The sequence below is a fragment of the Cyprinodon tularosa genome, unplaced genomic scaffold (assembly GCF_016077235.1).
Source record: "Cyprinodon tularosa strain WSP-4 unplaced genomic scaffold, ASM1607723v1 ctg709, whole genome shotgun sequence".
In the NCBI taxonomy this organism is placed as follows: Eukaryota; Metazoa; Chordata; class Actinopteri; order Cyprinodontiformes; family Cyprinodontidae; genus Cyprinodon; species Cyprinodon tularosa.
Genome location: NW_024039462.1, coordinates 39118 through 58070, shown reverse-complemented (window position 1 = coordinate 58070; position 18953 = coordinate 39118). Strand labels below are relative to the sequence as shown.

The following is an 18953-nucleotide window of genomic DNA, read 5'->3' as shown; positions in this document are numbered from 1 at the left end:
CACAGCGCAGACCACACTTCAAAATTAGGTATAAATCAAAGATATTTGCGTCATACGTGTGACGAGGTCACTGCGGGAGTATACGCTGCCCTTTATTCTGGTTGCATACAATGTGTTTTGGTGAAATGAAGGTGTCCTTCTGGTAGAATTTGTCATTTTTGTCTTTAAAGCATTGTTTTTGCTCATTTTGTTAGTAGATATACCCGTTCTGTGTATGTTCCTCCAGGCTGCTGTTTTTCCACAAGGTGTCACAGCACAGTCAGTACTTTTTTAGCAGTATTGTCAATCACCACCATCTGGCTTTCATGTAGTTCTGCTGTACTGCCAGTAGATGGTGCCACGTCTTTTTATGTCACTCATCAAGCCCTGTGCTGAGGTGCTATTTAGGCTCAATAAAGGACAATAAAAATATTATTCGGATTGCTGCTTATAGTATTTTTTCAGTATCTTTACTTTTTGGTAGAGGCATATAACATGACTATTTACCTTTACAAGAAAAACTAAACTTAGGTGGAATTGAATAAATTAATTTCTTGTATGGTTTGTTAATATATTAAAAAATGAAAAGAAAAAAAAAACATTTACAATGTGATGACTACAAAAATACATTAACAATATTACAGGAAATTAAGGAGTTAACTGTTAGGTCATTCTGTTGGGAATTCTTAATTAGTTATATCATGAAGAAAAAATGGAAACTGAATTATCTGCATTTGTTATTAGTAAATTTTGAAGAAAATCCTTAGCAATAAACAACTTTTAGCAAATTTTGAACTAATTGTCAAAGTTTTCAAGAGTTAGTTTGAACCCAAAAGATGCAGACCACTGGTTTGGGCTCTTTCTGACTAGTTAGGATTAGCCTCCAAGACCAAAAGATCTGGATTTGAATTAAAAGAAGCTGGCAAGAGAGTAATATACAGCAGATAACATATCTACAGCTGATACTTTAGCCCAATCTCGCTTCACATACCTTAAACTATCCCTTTAAACAGCTGCTATTCAGTGTAATCAAAGCAGAGCCTTTGAAAAGTAGGAGATTTATTAGTTTTTTAATAAATAGTTTTTCACTAGAGATGCTAAAACATGTAACAGTATAAAACAATGTCCACCTAGTTTAGAACACGATATGCAGGAAAATAAAGCATAGTAAAATGAAATGAATGTGGGTGCCTTTAAGAAAAGCTTTACAGAATTTATAGCAGTTTTACCAATGCAGACAGTTTTTCTGTCCAACTCAGACACAGAATAGATTTGAATGTTTGCATATATGATTTATGTATCCACCCAGCAATCATAAAGTTTATAAAAATCAATATCGTCCCCTAAAAGCCAACTAGAAAATATTAGAAAGACATTCCTAATATTTCTGTAAAGTTTGGTTTTTGTTTGCGAGCAGACCTTATTAAAAAGACTTCACATTGAATTTAGATTACATTTAACAGACAGCAGTTAAGGTGTACAGGAGGCACTCTAGGAATCCATGGCAGACAAAATGGGATTAATTCTTTTAAACAGTATGTGAAGTTTTTAAACTCCTGTTTCCCCGGTCTGTTCTGCCTCTTGATGCATTATCCATCTCAATACCTTCTTCCTCATTCTCCAGTTCCAGCTGGTCGTCTTTTTTCTTGATGTAACGCTCGTAAAGCACCATGACGACACCCATCAACCACGCCGACACAGTCCCGGCGGCGAAGATCACAAAGCCAATGACGACGAAAAAAAGGTAGTCCAAAGAGTCCAGCGACTGGTGACATAACGTCCGGAGCTGAATGCCCACCTCACTCAGACGGCGACCTTGCATGTCAGCAGGTGATCCACATACCGTCTGGCCCTCATCTGTCAAACAGAGACACAAACAGAAAAGGAGTGATGATGATCAATCTTAGGAAAATGCAATCCAACCAACTCAGGTGATAAAAAGCCTGGAAAACAGTCAACAACATGGCAACACTTTTTTTTTTTTCAGTCCACTCCTTCAAATGGCACGCAAAAGCATGTAATCTGCCCTGAAATTATACCATTTGAAGGCAACAGATATTCATTTATAACACTCTGTGGGTAGAGCACTCAAAGATTTTACTGGAGTAAAAGTAGAAAGTAGCACTCCAAGAAAATACTAAATTAAGATTAAAAATATATTTGGTCAAATGGCTGAGTAATTGTTGAGTAATTGTGGATTCAAAATCAGGGGCGGTGCTAAAGGGGTGCTAAAGGGGTGGCCACGTCAGTGTCCTCCTACGGCCACCTCAATCTGGTGATATGATCCATGATATTTCAGTTGTTACTATATTAACGTTAAACTGACAACAAAATTACAGTAATAATTCAAAATACTAAAATAAAAATTAAAGAGAACATAAAAAAATTCATGCTGTTATGCTCTTATGCTTTATGTGGAAAAGGAGAAAATTTAGTGTTATTGCAAATAGTATTCTATAAAATTAGCGAATAAGAAACACTTCTCAACCCATTCACCCTACCTATTATGCAGAACCATAACCAATTTAGACAACATACATGTATGAATATGTTTGTAGATTCAGTAGTGAAGCCTTTATGAAAATCTGGTCTTGCTTCATTGATTTATTTGGTAAATCAACGAAGAGTTTTTTCATGGGTTTTTATTTGTGACTCACTTCAAGTCAGTAATTAATTTATACAGCAGATTAAATCTGGCTTTATTCAATATAGCATATGTCCCTTTTTTTATTTGACTACTTATACACTTTTCTGTAATTGCAACAATGCCACTGATCAGATATATTTTTGCCTGGTAATGCTTTGATACACTCAAACCTTCAGTAGATAATGTTTATAATTTATAAATAAAAAAAACACATCCACAGTACATCAAGACTGGTGCAGAATAAAAGTATTAATTTACTAAAATTGCATTTACTAATTCTTCTGTTAGTCTATAAGTCACGGAATGGATCAGCACCTCAACACATAACTGATTTGTTGTCAGTGTATCAACCTCCCACATCACTCAGGTCATAAAAAAATATTTTTATGTTAATAAATGTTTTCTCTGTGCTGAAGAAGAAGATAATTCTGCCCGGGCATGTCATTTCCTTTAAAGGGATGTCAGAAGAAGAGGCTGGGGTTGGTAGAAAATATAATACTTGATTAACATTGTATTTGCATGAAAACTAACCTTTTAAAGAGAGGGTGAACATAAAACAGGAGACCTGAGGTAAATTAGATATGACCACAAAGGACTCAACCTGGTAGGAGAAAAATATAATTCAGTCCAGATGAACGTTCAGCTTATCTGTCATTGAAGATGACACCAGGAACCAGGAGAAGAAGGAAAAAAAGGTCCAGGATTATTGGCAGGAAGATTTTTAAAAAGCTTTTTTCATGTCAATTATGTAATATGATCTCGTAATTATAAGATCTTATATCGTAAATTATGAGAAAAGATCTCATAATTACGAGAAAATATACTGACACTGATCTTGTCATTATGAGATAAGCTTTCTGATTTTTTATGTTTTTGGGTGATTGCAATACGCTTCATTTCAAGTAGCAACGGGGGGTCCAAAACCAGTTAGACAAATTTCATAAATGTCATTCACGACCAGGTAAAGGCCAAAACACAGCGTTTACATCCTTTAATGTTTCTGTCATACGGGCTGTGTAGCGGGTTCCTTAAGGACCAATGGGCTGGTGAGATCAAGTATTCACAGGACAGTATGTAATGGAAATTTCCCAAGCATGAAAAAATAAATGTAAAATCTGCTATTTCTGCTCTTACAAGCTCAAAGAAGATCACTGTTTTTTTTTAAGTCTGTCTACCTGCTTTACATGCCCTATAAGTCAGAGGCTTGTTTTTGTATTTTCCTCAAAGTTTGAGAGACTCATGCGATTCCCCTCAAATTTCTGCAGAGTTACAAGCAGCTAACCAGGACCCAACCTATTTTAATTGTTATCAGCATCATGCAATACGATGCCATTTTCTATTGCAAAGCATGCAAAAAGGGGGTCCACTCTGTTTAAAACAAGTAGTAAACAATTTCTTCTCCTCATATATGTGTATATATGAGGAGCTTCACTGTACACATAGTTTGCTGAATTGGTTCTGCTCTTAATTTGTTGCCTAGGATATTTTATACTGAAACAGTTATGCTGAATAAATGAATTTGTCCACATTGAATAAAACTAGTTCTTTGAGCAAATTTCCATTTAAAAGTCATGTTGTTGTTAGCGTGGCCAATGGTTTTATCATCACAACAATCAAAACAACTCTGTGCTCTAGACACAGAAAAACAAAGATTAATTAGCATATAAATCTAAAATAATCTTTGAGTGAGAAAATACCTGCAAACTGTGTTCATATTATCCACAAAAAAAGTGCAGTTATCTTCACAAGCATTAAAATTCTGCTTTCTTTATCAGAACACAGCAGAGCTTTAGGGGCTTTCTGTGTTCTCCAGTCTTAAGTTAATGCGGCACAAAATTCTCACAAAAAAAAAAAAAAGATGAATTATGCAAACTCCTTTTCCCCACACAGGATTACAGAGTGACTTGGGGTTTTTGTGTCTGCCTGAGAACGCTGTTAACAATGTTTCTCATCACCAGGTATTAGCTGGACCCCAACTAAGACCCGGAGAAATTCATAAATCCGGACTAAACTTAACTTTTTCCTTTTTTCACGTAAACTGGATAAAAATACATTAAATCCAAAGGTGTCTCAGACCAAATGAAATACACATCATGATAGATACTGTATGATGGTTTATACCAGCTAATCGAAAAGCCGTTTATTAATGACTTTGTTGTAGAAGAATCAAAAACCAAAACATGACTCAGTGCTGCTTATTTCCACTGCTGGTATTTGGCTTTTTGTTATATTTCCAAGGCTTTTGTTGTTATTGATCAAAAGCTATGAAATTCTCCACAGCGGGAACAGTCTCCTAGAGCCTAATTTTTGTACCCACACCTTCAAGTTACACAGTTTCATGTAGGGGAAAAGAAGATGTTTGGGACTTAAATGAAGATCTGCTGCTTTAAGCCTTTGGATGCAAAAAAAATCCCCAAAACTTTCGGGATAATGTAAAACAGACTGCAACTAATTATTTGCATTTTGTACAAAGCAGCCTACATAAGCAGCTTATTACTATTCTTTAATTAAAAGACTATTAATTTTACTTCCTTTTTCTATTTCTGCTTGTAAAACAGGAATACTTTGCTTCAACCCGTTATTAAGCTTCTTTCATTATTCCCAAACTGGTACATTACCTTTAGTCAAAAAATCCTAACTATGTTATAATGCTATTAGTTTGCACACAAACTGGTATTTTGCTAGATTCATGCATCTCTGTGTAACCCTATGGAGTTCTGCTACCTGAGGAGCATCCCCTCCATGTCCTGTGAGAGCAAGCGGTTGAAGATTAATACGGCTCCGATCAATCCTTATGTGTACCCATATGCAGCAGAATAATGACCCAAACCATCAACAAAAAATTAAAGTTAGACTTGAAAAACTTAATTACATAGACGGGAAATGCTAAACAGTATCAGAGAGGATCTAGATGAATATTTAGCATAGCACAGATCTAGATAAGCTGCATTCCAGTTTCACTCAGAAGTAAGAATATCTACGAAAGTGTATTGCATTCACCAAAGAAAAAAAATCTGACAGCTTGTCTCATAATTACGAGATACCAATCTTGTAATTATGAGATCCTGATCTCAGTATTATGAGATCTTGTCTCATAATTACAAGATAGGATGTCATAATTATGAGATAACATGTCATATTTAGGAGATCAGGACGGACAGTCATTGCTGAGCTACGCAACATGAAACATGATTGTCGGATTTAAAATGCTTTTATTTCCTTTTAGGTATGCAACAATGGGAAATACAGAGTTTCCTCAATGTGGGTGGAATAAGTTTTAGTATGTCAGCATTGTGCAGTAAGTCCTTAGAACTGTTTAGGCGAAAAAGCTCACTCTGACTTACTGGAAATCACAATGTTCTTGCAGAAGCATTTAAACCAGCACAGGATGCTTTTATGGTTATAAATGAATGCATCTGAAATCTATTCCAGCTGGTTTGGAGGTGTCCCTAGGAACTGTCCACCGGTACCTTCTCAAAATCCTAGATCCGCAAAGAGTACAGCTGACGCTTCAGAATCGTTTAAAACAACCAGGTCACAACTTTATAAGGCATGTCGATTCATATGAAAAACTAAAACCATAAGGAATCTGTATTAATGGAGCTGTTGATGAATTAATCTTGAAGACCAATTTTCTGAGAGATGCTTTATTACTGGCTCAAGTAATCATAACCAAATTTAAAGACAGCATCTCATAATCATAAGATCTTTTCATAATTACAAGATAAGATCTCATAATTACGATATCAGTATCTCATAATTATGAAATATTATCTCGTAAATTATGAGAAAAGATCTCATAAGTATGAAATAATATCTTACCATAATTAGATATTGATCTCCTAATTATAAGATAAGCTGTCTGATATTTTTTTTGCATTGGTGAATGCAATACGCTTCCGTAAATATCCAACCACTGAGTTGGACATTTTTAACTGTAAGGCTCCTGCATATCAGAAATAAGTGTTGAAAAAGTGAAGAGAACCAAATGCAAATTCAGGATTCAAGATGGACGCTACTTGCATCAACAGTAAGTAAGGAAAACTACTTACTAATACTTTGGTTTAAACGGTTATCTCTATTTAGGTAACATTTAATCTGTCCTACATGGCACAGTTTGTATGCAAAAAAAAACTTGCAGATGAAATTCAGCGTCTTTCTCATGATTTTCTTTTCATTTTGATGTGATTATAGTTAATATTATCCCCACTTGCTGGTGCAGCAGCAAGAATTACGTTGTTCCTCAACGTAATTCCAAGTGAACCCAAAGTAAAAATATATATACCTATAAAAGATATCTGCAATGGTGTAGCTGAATAAACATTTGTTTTTGCACTTTGAATTAAAACAAGAGTTTAAACCGACTCAAGTCTAATAAGCTCTGGAATACACTTTACCCTCACCAAAATGACCTGAAAGCTCAACCTCAAAATAGATATTTTCAAATGTAACAAATTTATAGTCTAAATCTCCGTCGTTATCTGCAGAGGAGTTTCTGTATGATTCATGTTAAAAAAAAATCAAAGGATTCTCTGATCTTCTCCGAGGCAGCTGCTGCTCTCTATCCATACTGTATACTGTTAAGAGTTCCGCCTTTTTCCATGCCGATGCACATGCCTATGCTCTCTGCATATCATGTACACATGCAGTAGTACACTGTGAGCGACACAGTTTCATCTTTCTTCACAAACTTGGCAAATGTGTCCACATTAACTCTACACCTGGCTCATTGAAAGGACGGAAACCCTTATGGTCTTTAGCACCTTACCCCCCAAAGGGGACTGGTATCAAAGTAGCGGGCTTTCCTTCTCTCCTTCCCTATTCACACTCTGCTCTATTTCCAGACTCTGTCCTTATATAACAACTGACAGAGTGCTAATGTTGCCAGGAAGGCGAGACAGAGGAGAATCTGTTGGTTCATTTCCTGAGGCTTTTTTTCTTTCTCTCTCTCTCTCTTTCCCTCTGTTTCCTGTTGGGTTGTTGTTGCTGATTTCCTACAATAAGAAGAAAACCATCGTTCTAAGCTAGGTGAGATCGAAACACCAGATAAGAGGACTTCTGAGATGCTTTGAAGCTCATAAAATCAACCAGAGAAAGTCATCTTAACATCAAACTGAATCCATAAATCAGACTCAGCACATGCCTGGCTTTCTAACTCAGTGTGAGTGGTGGTTTAAGGGCAGCTAGAAGTTTGTGTCTGTTTCTCTCTTCTTAAAAAAAAGATGGACAGATTGTGCATGCAGGGCCAAAGGATGTGCATGTCTGAATGTCTGGCTTCTCCTTTCCCTGGCAGCTGTCACTGGAAGAGGCCACAAACCAAATTAGGCGAGACAAAAGGGTGACGAGCAGCAGGAAAAATAGGACATCTCAAGCCCAAGTCAAAACCGCGGTGAACTATATGAAGAAGGAAGAGAAGGGGAAGCCGTTCAGCGAGCGTGGCAATCACATTAGAGCCATGGTGACAGAATTATGACCGGCTCCCTGCTCACTAAGACCCACTAAATATAGCAGCTGCCCTTTTACATTGTAGCGCATCCACACCAAACCAAAAGCCTCACAACTCAAAGGAAGAAAGTTAAAATATCTAAAACATTTTTCAAGCTGGCAGTCATATAACAAGGGGATCAATATTTGATGGGGAGCTCATGACTCATTAATCATACCTGCAGCATTGCATCACGAAAGCTGAATGAAATATGCATCGATTTGTCATTTCTGGATAGTTACCATCTTGTGTTCTTTAGAAACAAACTGCTGCAGGCTAAGTTGGACAATTGTGAGTTTTCAAAAAAGAAATGTGTGACTTGAATCCCTTCTATGATCTGTTTTCGCCCTCTGTGATTTGAACATCTCTCAGTGGCCTGGGCTCTGTGCTCTGCTCTGGCACCTTTGAGTCATCAGAGGATAAAAGGAAGGTTCCCATTTTACTGTTTATAGGAAAGCTCTTGTGTCTGAAAGAAGGATCTGCATTACTACATACAATGTTTTTAGACACTATGATGACACAAAGTCATGGTAAAAAGTTCAAATAAACTATTACACTTGTTTATTACTTATTTAAAATGCATTAAATCCCAGTTTGACCAAAGTATGTCTAAAGGTTCAATTAAAACCCAGCAATCCTGGCCAATTTTTCAAAGGCTCACCTGTTTTCTTGCTTTTTATTTCAGAGTGGATCATCTAAATAAGTGGTCCTCCTGATTGTCAATCATTCTGGTGATATGTTTACTTAAGGCTGTCCTACATGCTCGTCCCCAGTTAGCTATCTTTTTCTGCGCATGCACACTTTCAGCCGTATATCTGTGGTGAGCTACGGTTTCAGACAGTCATTGAAGCTCACCTTTCTCACAGCGGTTCTTTGAAAATGGCCGAGGGTCATAAGAGAAAAAGTGTCCAAGAACGTATGAGAAGAAAAGTAAGGCCTCAGAAGAGGCAGACATATCCCAAGTCTTGCAGCATTGCAAGTCTTTATAATCGGGCCTTAAAGCCAATTAGATTCCATCATTGTCACATTTTGGCTAAATTTGGCATTTTGGATTTTACAAATTTCCTAAATTATAACGTTTTAAAAATGATTTTTAAGTGTTTAAATGGACTAGCACCAATACCATTAAGCGATTGCATACAGAGACTGCAGGGCAATAGCAGATCTACCAGAGCAGCTTTGGATGAAAATTGTAAGGTCCCCTTTCGAAGAACCACTTTTGCTCAAAGTGGATTGTCTGTGAGAGGATCTGCAGCTTGGAACTCACTTCCTGTTCACTTAAAGTCTGCAACCAGTTTTAGTATGTTCAAAAATCAAACAAAACTCTGGTTATGTCAAAAACAGACCTGTACTCATTTTTTATTTTTTATTTATTTATTATTTTTTATTTTATTTTTTTACACCTCTCTGTTTGTATATATATTAAGTTGTGTTATTTCAAATGATTTCACTTCAATTTTTAGAGTTATTTTTTAAAAAGCCCATCTAGGGACAAGTGCTGCGAATTAGCTGTTGCTATTGCACCATGATACAAACATGGGACTGCTGATTCATTCAGTTTGTCTATGTAAATGTGTGTCTGTCCCTATCAAATAAACTTTAATAATAATAAAATGCTTTGCACAGAGAGCTCTCCTCGGAAATGTCGCCACAGGCTGTCGCCACCTGAGAGCAGCGACTAATAACAAAGATGGCACAGGCACCGCGAAGTGAAGGAGGAGTTATATGACCAACGGGGAGCAGAAAGCAGTCATCATCTGTCTGAACGGTAAGATAACAGAGTTCACTATAAAGTTTAGTATATAGTCCCCGCTCTATATAGTAATTGAGGGATTTAGGGGTTAGAGCGGACGTTTGGACACAGTAAGCTTTTATGAGCTATGAGAACAGCAACTTTTAAACAGAGCATGGACAAGGAGAAATGGGCTCAGGCATGCTCTCCCATCTCCCTTTTTCTTAAAGTGGAGAGGGCGGGTCTTTTACAAAATTCGCAAAACCTTTAAAAGCAGAGTGTAATTTGGCTTTTGATTAGTATTATTAACAAAAATCAAGAATTGCTTTAATCTGCATAGAGCCGAAAAATATATCTTAGTATATATCGCAATATAATTTCATTCAATATTGCTGACTTCTAGAGACATTTCAGATATATTTCTATATACATTACACTCTATTATAACAGCATTTGTCACTGACTGACATTCTGGGTTTTATGTAGTCTTATGAGGTTTTGTTTTTTTTTTATAAATAAAAATAAAAACAACTGCCATAAGTCAAAGCGTCTGTTATGGGCTTTGTTGGCAGACTTTTATGTCGATGTCAAAATAATATTTTATCAAACGAAATTAAGAAATGCATTATGATGTAAGTTATGGGTAAATCGCCCAGCCGCAGTCTGCAAAAGTTTAAGTAGATCACATAGAATTTACAGTAATTTACAAATAAATAGGGGGCGGTGCAAGCAATGGGAGACGCCATAATGCAGCTGGTTGTAGTGAAAATGGTGGTCTGGTCTGGATCTAAGCCAGATGCCTTCTAGAGGGAAGGACCACTCACTACACCCTAAGGAACAGTGGTCTGGACCAGACCACCTTTTCTGCTACATCCACTACCACATTTTTTATCAGTAGCTGAAAGGTGACACACTGACAGCCTTTTATCTAAATCTGAAAACATGTTGTCATGGGGAAGGGAATTTAAAATAAGCAAAACCATCCATAGATCAGTCTACCATCTACGATGTGTTTCAATGGATGACTATCCATAGTCCACTGAGAGGCAAGAGAAACAAAACAAAAAAATTTAAAAAGAATTTAAAAACCCAGGAGAAAACAGAAGTCTATCTTGGCGTAGCTTCTACAAGGTAGAGAAAATTTATGAAGAAGTGGAGCTCTATTCAGAAAGAGTAGGATGTCCCTCAGCAGCTTCTGTAGCAGGTTTGTTGACAGCGAAGGGCCAGTCTGTCATTTGTAATTCATTAATGCACCACTAGACGGAAATAAATATTACACCCTGTCCCTTTAAGGTTTTTGGTGTCTCACAAAAGTATTCACATCCATTGATCTTCATTGCAAACATATGCATTACAATACTTTCTTAAAGTCCTTGAGTCCTTGTTTTTGCATCATTATATGCACAGCTCTCTCATGGTCTAGAAACTTTTATTCTTGTGATAGTTTCCGGACCATCATACTTCTAATCTGAGAGGGGTTTGTGATGCTATAACTGCAAAACAAAACCAATGGACTCATTGTAATCATTATAATCCTGGTGTGGCTGCAAGTCTGTTGACATTGTTCCAGGAGTTTGAAATGTTGTTTATGTGCAATATTTAACCCTAATCTGGCTTGAAACGTTTTGAGGAGGTATTGCATGTTAAGAAGCTGCACTTCTTAACATGCAATACTTGTTAAGCCTTCAGGCTTCTATGGTTGCTAATATAAAACATGCCTAATTAAGTACAGATTATAAAAACGAAAGAGTGTACTAGATGTTTTCTATTAGTTAGCAGTAAAGCTATTCTACATCTGGGCTCACATTTCTAGCAGGTCTTCTTTAGATTTATAATTTTTATTTTGTCATATGTCTAAACCAAAACCTAAATAACGAGCACTTGAAATTTGCTGCGACTATGAAAACAACAGCAGTCCCTCTGGAGGCTATTTGTCCACGTCTTTACTTGTGTGAAACATTAGAGACGGTAGAGTTGCAGATGTTGTTGGGTGATGTGAGGCGAAAGAAATTCTGCGACGTGCTTTCTGCATGTGCATGACAAGAGTGGTTATTTTCATGTGAGGTTACAGCACAGTCCTTTTTAAAGAAACATTGCCCATTTGTGGTGGTTTAATTGTAGAAAACTGTGGAATTTACTATTTTTACCCACCAAATCCGCTTCAAGCTGACATTTGCAAATGAAGCCAGATTTTTAATTGGAAAGTTAGAAAAAATTTGATAAAAGCAGACCTAAAGGGTTTATTTTGTCCAAAATGTAGGCTAGCAGCATATTCTGTCTCTTTTTGGTTACAAATACCTTCATTTATAAAAAATATTGTATTAATACATATTCCAGAGAAATCACTGGAATCCTTTCAGTTTTCATATTTCATTTTGTGTTTTTAATCAACTTCATATCTTCAGTCAAAAAAAATGAAAGATGCAAAGAGAATTTAGTGGCATTAGGTTGTACCTTCATTTATAAAAATATTTTATGAATACATATTCTGGAGAAATCACTAGATTCCTTTTGGTTTTCATATTTAATTTTCTGCTTTTTAATCAACCTCATATTTTCAGACACAAAAAAAAATAAAGATGAAATCTTTTTCTAAGAGCTTAAAAATAGTTTTATCACTATTTCCCAGGTATTAAATTTTTTTCTTTTGTTTTTTTGTGGCCTTTTTCATTACTAATGGGAATTCTAGTAGTCCTTTACGTCTTATCAATGCTTTCATCAAAGTAGACTTTCACATATCTTGATTTTTTTGTCCAAAGTTGTTAAAGCTAATTTGATTCTTGACCAGTTGCATTAAAACTCAAATTTAGAGCCTCCCAAAATCTGTAAAATTTGGATGTTTTACAGTTAATTTTGAAATTCTACATCAGAACTTGATGACTTCTGGTAAGATGCATCTAGGGGTGCTCTACTTTTACTATGAAGTGAAACTAGTAACTGGAAACAAAGTTTGGATTCAACAACGATTGAAACTTTGGTAAAATAAATGGCCATTCTGAAATAATTAAGCATGTAAAACACTAACTAAATAAAAAAACATTAAAATCATTATATGCCAGAGGTGTCACGAAACCAAATAATACTTGCCTACCTTAGACATTTTGGCTATCTATAATTTACAGGAGTAATAGTTTTTTAGACAAATCTTAATTTTTTTTTCCTTACATTTTTTTTAGCAATTATCTTTACTTTCTACTTCTTATATTTTAAAAATAAACTTGTTAGTTTTGTTTCATTTAAAGGTATTGTGAAGAATTTTGGCAAACCTTTTAAGAGACCCGCCCTCTCCACTTAAAAAAAAATGCACATGTACAACCCTGTACCCGCTCCCAAGAGGGAACGCCTAATAAACGTGTGCATGAGCGTGCACAAGCCCATTTCTCCTCGTGCACGCTCTGTTTAAAAGTTGCTGTTCTCATAGCTCATACATGCTTACTGTCTGTGAACATTGCCATAACCCCTAAATCCCTCAATTACTATATAGAGTGAGGGCTATATACTGAACTTTATAGTGAACTCAGTTAACTTACCGTTCGGACAGATTTTTGCTCCCCCCTGTCGGCCACGTGACTCCTCCTACTCCTCCAAGCCGTGCCTGCGCCATCTTTGTTATTAGTCGCCGCTGTCAGGTAGCGACAGCCTATGGCGACAGCGGGCTGCTGTGACAGCAAATCTCATAAAGCTTTGCGAGGAAAGCGCAAAGCATTCTGGGATATATCTCATCTGGGCCTTTCTTTTCTTCTCATACACTTCTTGGACACTTTTTCTCCATTTTCAAAAAACAACTGTGAGAAAGGTGAGCTTCAATGACCGTCTGAAACTTAAACTTAAAGTCCAAGCCAGCATTACCGTGTTCCATAGTGTATGTGTGACCAATAAAAAGCCAGTGGAGACTGGTTTTGTCACGGTATTGGTTCTGTTAGGTTTTACTTTGCTCCATGTTTTCTAGTTTTATTTGTTTAATTCCTATTTTGTTGTATTTTCTGGATATATTTGAGTTCTAAGGTTTTTATTTGTTGCCCTCTTGTGTTGGTCTTCTTTTCCCTAGCTCCTTCCTGTCATGGTCTTGGTTCTGTTGTTCTTTACTTTGCTTCTTGTTTTGTAGTTTAATTGGTTTAATTCCAGTTTTGTTGTAATTTTTAGATTTTTGTTAGTTCCCATGTTGGTTCCTTGTCATTGCTGTTCCCCCATGCTGTTGTCTGCCTACCTCGTCTCTCCCTCGCTCCTCGTGTTTGGTTTCCCCAGATGTCTCCATAGTTCTGGTTTGTTTTCAGTGGCGGCTGGTGAAAAATATTTTTGGTGGGGCTGATATAGCCTAGTGTATGTCTCCAACTAATCCGGAATAAGAATTCAAATAAACAATTGGACAATACATACAATTTAACAGTAATGATTTAATTTACTATATAATAACAGTAACAGTGATGATTTGGGTCACTGTGACGGGGTTCTTTGGCCTCCAAGAATCCAGTCTCAGTCGGGTTACCGGTGTTGGTGATTTATTGAGCTCAAAAACTCAAAACAGGGTGCAAAAGAAACTAAACATACAAGATACTCTGGGCCTCAGCCTCCCTCCAGTTACCAGCAATGTAACAAAGAAACAGAAAACAAAAATTGCCGCTTTTCTTCCCACAGCCCTCATTAAATAGTTTAAGCCCCTCACATCAGGCTCTCCTATTTCTGATTTCTTCTGATTAATCAGTTTTGTCCATATATTACCTCCACAAACAATTGATGTACAAAAACAAATAATTTTTACAACTTAATTATTTTACACAGATTCATTGACTTATTCAATTACACCAAACTGGGTTTGAACCCAGCAAAGACGCAGCCAGACTGAAGATGACAAGTCCCCGTAGCATAAACACGTACACCCCCCACCCCCCACCCCCGCACACACACACACACGGCTAACCCCACTGAAATATTAAGTGTGCACCCTCAATATGCCAGCAGGTAACCAGGAACAGCTTGTGTGTTTTAAGTTCATGGAGCTACTGGGCTCAGCGCGAGTGTATTGGTCCTCACAAACACAGTATAACAGGAATGTGTGTGTGGCGCGCAAAGTTAGAGAGGTTGTTTTAAGCGACGAGGTGGATTCGTCACAGTCACAATAACCATGACATGAAATGTTCATATCCTACAACAGGGATATTCTTCTGGCAAACGGGTAGATAAATAAGGATCTCACCGAATTTGGTGGAAGCTGCATCTCGGTCGTTACATTCGCCATCTTCCCTCTAACTGTCTGCACCTGCGCTTGGGTTCAGAAGCCTGTTAAAGCGCAGTATTTTCAGCGCCCCAATACCATAAAGTTCCGAGACGCTGATTGGCCATTAAATTCACCTAGCAATAGTACATGATTGACAGATTCTCTGCAAATGTGGGTCAGTCTGATCAGCGCCCCCAGAACAGAGACGGTAGGAGTCTGTCTGTGGAAATCCACAAATTAATGACAGTAGATAGGGAAATGTAGTTTATATAATTTGTTTTGCTTATAGGTACACAGTCTAGAGAGTAAAACTGACATTTATGAGTTAATTTCTAAAAATATATTTTACGTTTCTCTCTTCTTATCAGGGAGGGCGGTGCCCCAGCGCCCCCTATGGGCCGGCCGCCACTGTTTGTTTTACATTATTAGTTGTTTTTTTTATTTATTTATTTTTTTTTTTATACCTGTTCTTGTTAAACTGTTTCCTTTGATTAAAACTACAAGAATTCACATCAGCCTCTCTGTCTCTGCATTTGGGTGCTCCATACCACAACCAAACCCTGACACTTCCCTGTCTGCTCTGTTCACACCTGCTCCCAATCTGCTCATTAGTACTGTATTTTTTCAGTCTCCCATAAATACACTCCTTGTGCAGTTCCTCGGTGCTGGTTCCTCCTCTAACTTTGTCTTACTCCACCTTACCTCGTCTTACCCTGGCTCCTCGTGATTGTTTTCCCCTGATGTCTCCATGGTTCTGGTTTGTTTACATTTTTTAATTTGGATTGTTGGATTCCTGCCTCTGTTACCTGTATTTATTCATTAAAAAGTTGCAACTAATCCCTGCCTCTCAGCCTCTGCATTTGGGTCCACTAACCATAACCAAATCGTGATAGGTTTGACTTCAGACCAGTCCATTATGTAACTGGACATCCAAATTAGCTGTAACTGGAGCAATGAAGCTCTTCAGCTTGGTATTTACTGATGACTGCATTACTATACATGACACCAGGATAAAGTAAAGTGACAGGACCTTGGAACTTGAAGGTCTCCAGGTGGACCCAGAGGCAGAGGTCCTCGTTGTCGCACTGGCAGCTCCACGGGTTCCCGCTGAGTCCCACGGAGCGCAGAGTGGGCAGCGCGATCAGAGAGGTGATGTTGAGCGCAGTCAGGTTGTTTCGGCTCACGTCGAGCACCTGCAGGGCCTCGTTCTCCAGAAAGGCGTCCGGATGGATGTCGGAGAGCCCGGGGTTGTCCGTCATCCTCAGCATCACCAGGCTCGCCAAGGGGCCGAACGTCCTGTCCTCAATCCGGTGCAAGGTGTTGAAGGAGAGGTCCAGGTAGGCCAGTTTGCGCAGGTTCCCAAAGGTGGACTCCGATATCTCCGTCAGCGTGTTGTTGCTGCAGTCCAGGTAAACCAGGTCGGAGAGGTAGTTGAGCGCCAGAGGCGGCAGCTCCGAGATGCGGTTGTTGGAGATGATGAGCTGCCGCGTCGCCAGCGGCAGGTTGACCGGGAAGGTGGTCAGGTGCTGACCGGCGCACTGAACCACAAACTGGTCATCACAGACGCACCTGTCCGGGCAGCCGGCGGTGATGATCGGGGATGCCAGGACCCCGGCGCCACAGAGGAGGAGGAAGCACACTACGAGCCGCAAGGGGTGCGCGCTTGTTGGCTGCGGGGCAAGAAGCATGACACCGCAGAGGGCTTCATCAACCCCGTCTGGACAGAGACACACACAGTCACATCCCTCATTGATGTACCGGAGCCGAGTTGTTTGTTCCAGAAACGATTCCCACCGAGGTCGGATCCAGATGTCTGTCCGTGGCACGCTCCTCCTGCGCGCAGAGCCTCACTTCATCCTGCCTGTCGCTCCGGGATCCAGCGCGCATCCACCAACTTTCACCCCCAGATGCCTTCCTGCTGTCTCGCATCTCACTAATCTGTCCAGCTGTTCGCGCATCGTGGATTCTTACCGCTGCTTCTCATAATGCGCGGCTCAATTGTTCCACTACATGTTTCGCCATCCAGCCGCTGACTGTAACTGAATCCAACTGCGGTGGGTATTGGAGAGGAGGGGAGGGGGGTTCACGCTTTGGAAAGAGCTGGAGCGCGAGTGAGAGGGGGTTTGGGCACCAGAGAGAATGCAAGACCACTCTCACACATGGGTGGGAAGATAATCCTTGCACTTTTGGCATTTAGTGACAAAGGTCACCTGGAATGTTTCAGCTGAGGGTCTGCATGAGTCACGCGGGTTAAGTAATGCTGGTTTTATGACCATTAGTTTGATTCATGCGCATTGGAGCCATAAGAAAAAACATGAAACAATAACTGGTGCTCAATGATGAAGCACCTCGCTCATGCAATGAGGGGAATCCTGTTTGAAATGCGCCCTGGATTCATTCCTAATGAGAAATACTCGATGCAGTCATGGTGGATGTGCAGTAAAGCCTTTATTTAGCCAAATTACACAGAACTTTAGAAACATTCAGATACATTTAGGTTCTGCTGAAGAGATAAGGATCAAAAATTATCTCTTATGTTCCTCTTTCAGCAGCAGATATTTCTCAAGACAGAACTGATCTCTTCACTTGTAAATGTAATGTAATGTAAATCCCTTTATTGTCCCACAATGGGGAAATTCACTGTCTGCATTTAACCATCCTCTTGAGGAGCAGTGGGCTGCCATTGTGTGGAAGCAGTGGAACCCATAGTGGAGGCTGTGGGGATCAAACTTGCAACCTTCTCAGAGCACAAGCACACTGCTCTAACCGCTAAGCCAACACTCCCTTAATATGTTAGTTTAAATTTGAAGTGGACTTAGCTGACGTACGGACTTGTCTGCTAAATGTATAGTGGGGGGTGTTCTTTTTCCGGGTGGATCATCAAAATAAGTGGTCCTGCAAATTGTCAATCATTCTGGTGATATGTTTGATTGATTGATGAGCTTTATTGATCTCACAGCGGAGAAATTCACTGGTCACATATTGGCATAGTAAATAACTAAGGTGCAAACAAGGAGGAAAAAGATGCATTAAGAATAAACACTATATATACAGTATATCAAGATAAATAAGGATTAACGTGCAAGTGTGCATGTATCACACACAATGAAAAACAAAATAAAAATAAGAAATAAAAAAAGGGAGTAGCACAGAGATTTGAGATGTCATATGTACAATCCGGATGGCTTATATACAGGTGGATTGACTTTTACATTAAAGTGTAGTAGGTAAGGAGCAACGGTGAGGTTGTGGTATGACTATTATATTCACATATATTGCACAGTCAGTATATTGCACAGAATATTGCACAGTCAATAGATATAAAACTATAATATAGCCGCACAGTGGTTTTTACAGGAGTTATTGTGGTTATACGCAAGTTATTGTGGTTTACGCAAGACTTTCATGCTTGTCCCCATTTTCACTTATCGGCGGTGAGTCTGAAGTAGGGGAAAAATTAAAAAACAGTTCTTTGGGAAAGTAAGCTTGTATGAGCGATGCAAACAGCAACTTTTAAACAGCTTGCACAAGGAGAAATGGGCTCGTGCATGCACCCCCACCATGCCTTCAAGTCCCAATGGGCACAAAGACATGTTTGTTTGTTTTTCTGTCCGAGTTTTCCAAGCTCTCTGCAAAACTGGTATCATAAATACCAGAAGATGAGTCTGAGTCCTGCAGATTAGTACTAGCAGTAGACATGCTGGTCTGAAATGCTGTTTGCCATAAAACCTGACATTATTCAGTGAAAAGTGTCATTATCAACGGTTATTATTCTCAGAGTGAACGTCCCTCTCGTTCAAGTGCATTAGTTCAAAACTGATCCGTTCATTTCATCGTTCACTAAAAATATGAATGTATTCATTGCACGCGTTCATGCACAACACTGGGTATGCAC

The 18953-nt window shown here is 38.6% G+C and overlaps 1 protein-coding gene across 1 annotated transcript; it reads right to left on the bottom strand.

Moving 5' to 3' along the window:
• Nucleotides 1-582: 582 nt before the first annotated feature.
• Nucleotides 583-17181, bottom strand: LOC119772324 (leucine-rich repeat-containing protein 52-like). The gene is made up of 2 exons (XM_038268682.1): nucleotides 16089-17181; nucleotides 583-1836 (listed from the first exon to the last, which is right to left on the bottom strand). The coding sequence occupies exons 1-2, from the start codon at nucleotides 16744-16746 to the stop codon at nucleotides 1508-1510; spliced, it is 987 nt and encodes a 328-aa protein (XP_038124610.1). The 5' UTR covers nucleotides 16747-17181; the 3' UTR covers nucleotides 583-1507.
• Between the last annotated feature and the right edge of the window lie 1772 nt (nucleotides 17182-18953).

What these genes read in the sequence shown, in the direction of transcription:
- LOC119772324 (XM_038268682.1), bottom strand. Translation starts at nt 16,746, where the DNA reads ATGCTTCTTGCCCCGCAGCCAACAAGCGCGCACCCCTTGCGGCTCGTA. An exon ending in GGAGACCTTCAAGTTCCAAG is followed by an intron (nt 1,837 to 16,088) that starts GTCCTGTCACTT and finishes TCTGTTTGACAG; the next exon opens with ATGAGGGCCAGACGGTATGT.